The sequence below is a fragment of the Monoraphidium neglectum genome (assembly GCF_000611645.1).
Source record: "Monoraphidium neglectum strain SAG 48.87 unplaced genomic scaffold scaffold01185, whole genome shotgun sequence".
In the NCBI taxonomy this organism is placed as follows: Eukaryota; Viridiplantae; Chlorophyta; class Chlorophyceae; order Sphaeropleales; family Selenastraceae; genus Monoraphidium; species Monoraphidium neglectum.
In genome coordinates, this window is record NW_014012443.1 from 12,642 (window position 1) to 16,572 (window position 3,931).

The 3,931-nt window shown below is 62.8% G+C and overlaps 2 protein-coding genes across 2 annotated transcripts in view; one reads left to right on the top strand and one right to left on the bottom strand.

The window, feature by feature from the left end:
• The window catches only part of MNEG_6952 (hypothetical protein), a gene marked incomplete at both ends in the record, with an annotated part of 3,000 nt that extends 2,118 nt beyond the window's left edge, over positions 1 to 882 (top strand). The window contains 2 exons of the mRNA XM_014044576.1: positions 285 to 481; positions 741 to 882. Coding sequence (XP_013900030.1) covers positions 285 to 481; positions 741 to 882 — 339 coding nt within the window. The remainder of the gene's footprint in view (positions 1 to 284; positions 482 to 740) is intronic.
• Positions 883 to 3,086: 2,204 nt separating this feature from the next.
• On the bottom strand, positions 3,087 to 3,867 carry MNEG_6953 (hypothetical protein; the record flags this gene model as incomplete). The annotated part of the gene is made up of 2 exons (XM_014044577.1): positions 3,087 to 3,342; positions 3,683 to 3,867. 2 exons carry the CDS (start codon positions 3,865 to 3,867, stop codon positions 3,087 to 3,089), a joined length of 441 nt encoding a protein of 146 aa, XP_013900031.1.
• Between the last annotated feature and the right edge of the window lie 64 nt (positions 3,868 to 3,931).

The window sequence follows — 3,931 nt, forward strand, 5'->3', positions numbered from 1 at the left end:
GGTGGTGATAAACTTTTTTTGGGGGGGAGGGGGGATGGACGCCTGCAGATTGCGCCGCTAGGGGGGAGGCGGGGGTGCCTGCGGGGCCTGTTTACGCAGACGACGGGAGGTAGGGTGGAGCCATAAGCAACCAGTGCCATCGTTTGTTGGTCTCACTGTAGGCAGACGTGGCCAGCCTCCTCCTCCTGCCGTCGGACCCAACAAAGACGACCATGTGCACGCGCAGCGGCCGCCATTCAACAGCGCCCGCCCACCTTCCTTTGCCTTCCCCGCCCACCCAGCAGGCGTCAGCAGGCTCCCCCGAGACGGCCCTCGCGTCTGCCGCCGCAAACGGCCACCGCGTCGCGGCCGCGCGCGCGAGGCGGCTGGCGCGACTGGAGGCGGACGCCATGTCGGGGGCGGCCTGCTTTGACGCCGATTACTACGCGGCAGTACACCCAGATTTGGGCATGCTGGCCGGCGACGCGGCAGCGCTGTACAGGTGAGACAGCCGCAAGTTCGTGTTGTGTGCGTGCGTGCGTGCGTGCGTGCGCGCGTACGTGCGTGCGTGCGTGCGTACAGCTTGAAGTGCCAGCCCGCACCTCAAAGCAGGCCAACGCCGTCTTCCTCTCCCTCCTGCTCGTCAATTTTGTCAGCACAGGCAAGGACCAGCTCCCGCGTCTGTTTCAACACCTGATCACACTCAAGCCGATACTGCTGGCTTGAGGTGCACATACGTCGCATTGCACCCACTTGCGCAGGCACTACGAGCTGCATGGAATGGCGGAGGGGCGGCGCCACAGGTGGCGGTGCGAGCCGCTGCGCGAGGCGCTGGTGGTAGCGCCGCTGCAGCGGGTTGTCCGCGCTCTTGCAGACGCAGATGCTGATGTGGCAGGTGCGTAAACAGGGTATTGAAGAGGGCCTTGGTCGTGAAGTGGGTCTGATTTTATGCTTGCATGTGTGTGTGTGTGTGTGTGTGTGTGTGTGTGCGCTCGCGTGGGGGAGAGGGGTAGGCAGGGTGAGATGGCAGGCACGGCAAGCACGAAGGAATGCGGGAGAGCGCCAGTGCTGCTGGCTCGTTTTCAGATCCAGGGCGGAGGACTGCGTTATGAGTCAGGCCCTGCCACCCAACAAGGCCGTTTGCAGGCCCCCTCACCTCCAGGGCCTGCAAGCAACGCTGCACGCACACACGCATTATGAAGCGGGTCGCTGTGCAATGAGAAAACTCGACACGTTTGTCGTCGGCCATTTCTGTCGGTGCTGCACGCCCTACCTTCTCCCTGGTGACGCTGCCCAGTGACCCCTCGCATGCCCGCGCCGCCCCACCTGCCCGCAGCGTGCGATGGCGAGCTGATGACACTATGGGCTGTCGCCGGGACACTGCCGGCTGTCTGCAAAGCGGGCGCCCTGGGCGCCGGCAGGAAGGCCCTTCAGGCACACGTGTAGAGGCTACGAGCAGCTAGCGGCATTAGGGTGATGGGATTCTCGTGTTTCCATGTGCTGTCGCCGATGAGCAGCAAGCGCTCCCTTAAACCACGTTAGTCAGATGCCAAAGCTCTGGTGTGTGTCCTGCACCGCATCACATCATGATTTGCCTGCAGCAAGGGGGAACTGGAACCGGGACAAAGGTGCTAATGGGAGATTTTGGCCCACCGCAAAGGGGGGTTGACGATGCACATCCCTAGCCCAAGCGGTCAGAGGAGGAGCCTGTCGGGTATGGCCAAGTCGGGAACAGCAAGAGGAAGAGCGTAGGACCCGTGGGCAGGAGAGACAAGCAATCTTCCTTCCAAGCGCAGCCAGCGGACAGAGCAGCGGCTAATCAGGTGGAAAGGCCGATCATAATGTGTGGTGGCACAGTCTAGCCTCTCAGCCTTGCATCATGAGACGCACCGCCGCCCAACGGCGTGCGGTCCTGAGGCTCCAAAATGCCTGTGTACGCAGGTAGGCAAGTGAAGTCTTAGATTGGTCGTGCGCACGAGGTGAAGTCATGCGTCTTTGAGGCTTCATCTTGGCGCCTGAATTCATGTTGGAGTGATGTGAGCAGCACCGCTGCCGTGTTCGCGTGCCTTTGCTCCTGGGCGTAGAGCCAGAGCACCGGCCGATGGATGAGGATCAGCCGCGTTCCCTGGGGCAGTAGGGGAAACGAGGCAGGGGCATGCAGTCTTGTTTCAGCACTGGGGGCGCGCAGGCCGTGAGACACAGCTGCCTTTTACTTTGCAGGAATGCAGATGCAGTTGAGCGCCGCTTGACGGCGCCACAAGCAACTGGCCAACCACATGCATTGCAGAGCATAAGCGCTGGAAATCCTGTGTCGCTCCAGTCGTGCAAGGTGCCCTGGCCACTGCCTCGGACGCATCCGGCAAGCGGCGCCTCAGTTGGCTGCTTCCCCTTTGGCATGGAAGTCGTGGGCCGTGGGTGGGGCCTGCAGCACACCTGCGACCCTGGCGGCGAGCCGCTGGGTGCTGCCAGCCATGCAGCAAGCCCCCGTTCTGCATTGTGTGTGACTGTGCTTCCACGCGCTTGCCCTTTGCCCAGATGCCACTACCGCCGGCCAAGCCCCCAGCAGGGCGTCTGGCTGCATGACGGTGTCCATGGCATGGACCCATCTGTCCACAACGATTTGCGTAAAGTGTACCCAAGTTGTTCGCATGCTTTGTAGGTCACCGGTTTGCATTGGCCAAGGCTTGGAAACATTACAGCGCTGCACAACGTCAACTTGCATGATGGGTGCAAGCGCATTTTCAGTGCTGGTGCATTAGTCAAGACGCCAGCATGGGCGGCGTCGCAATCGCCGTGCAGGTATTTGTCAAGTGTTGGCGGCGGGTCACGACACATTTGCAAAATGCACTTTGGGCACCTGGAGATAATAACAAGACTCGGGAGTGACAACAAATTATCAATTGGTTTTGTGCCTGCGCACCGGGCCGCTGCTGCATCATCACCTCAAATCAACCTGCCTCTTGCGTGGCTGCGCAGCTTGTCCAAAGGCCGGAGGTGTTTAAGACATCAACTCTGAGTCTCAACAAGCCGGTTTGCAGCTGATGCAGCCAGCCCAGGCTGGACTGGGCCAGGCCAGACCGCTGAGCTGACGCGCCCCGCCCCAGCTCCTATCCCAGCCAATTTGCCAGTCCCCCTAGCCCGGAGGAGCTCGGCCCCGCCTCAGGGGCGCCGTTGCCAGTGCCACCGCTGCTGCCGCTGCCGCTGCTGCTGCTGCCACCGCCGCCGCCGCCGCCGCCGACGTCACCGCTGCCGCCTATGGGCGCCGGTGCTGGGCTTTGGCAGTCGGCGTCCTCGCTGTCTGTGCGGCCGTCGCAGTCGTTGTCCAACCCGTCGTTGCAGCTGGTCTCGTTGCGCTCAGTCCACCTGAGAGGAGGGAATTTGAGATAGCGGTTGGGGCAGAAAGAGCAACTCACACCTTGAATTGGTGCCGTGCCGCCTGTGGAAGCTCTGCCGCTCCAAATGGCCGGCCGGCTCCCTGTGCGCCCCAGTGCCCGTCCGCCGTTCACCCCCCCCCCCTGATTGTTGGATCGACCTGCACACACGTGCGCGTCGTCCCCCGCCACCAACCTTTCCCAGTGCGCAAGGGACTGACGCCCTTTCCTCTTGGGCCAAACGACCGCAGCCATCGCAACAACCGCCTACCGCACCCTCACCACCCCCTCCCGCGCCGCCTCCGCCCCTGCTGACTCAGCGCCAGGCCCACCTGCAGATCCGGACCGTCGCCACGTCGCCAGGCCCGAATGACGGCACCCGAATTATCAGGCTCGAGTTCAGCCGCACCTCCCGCCACTGCTGGCCGGCGTCAATGCCCGCCTCCCAGCTGGAGAAGGGCTGGGGGTCGGAGGCGTCAACACTGTAAACGATGACGCGGTCCCCAAAGGCGCCCATCGTTTTGTCGATGCCCCAGTCATAGCCGATGCGCTTCCTGCGGGGTCCAGTGTGTGTGTGTGTG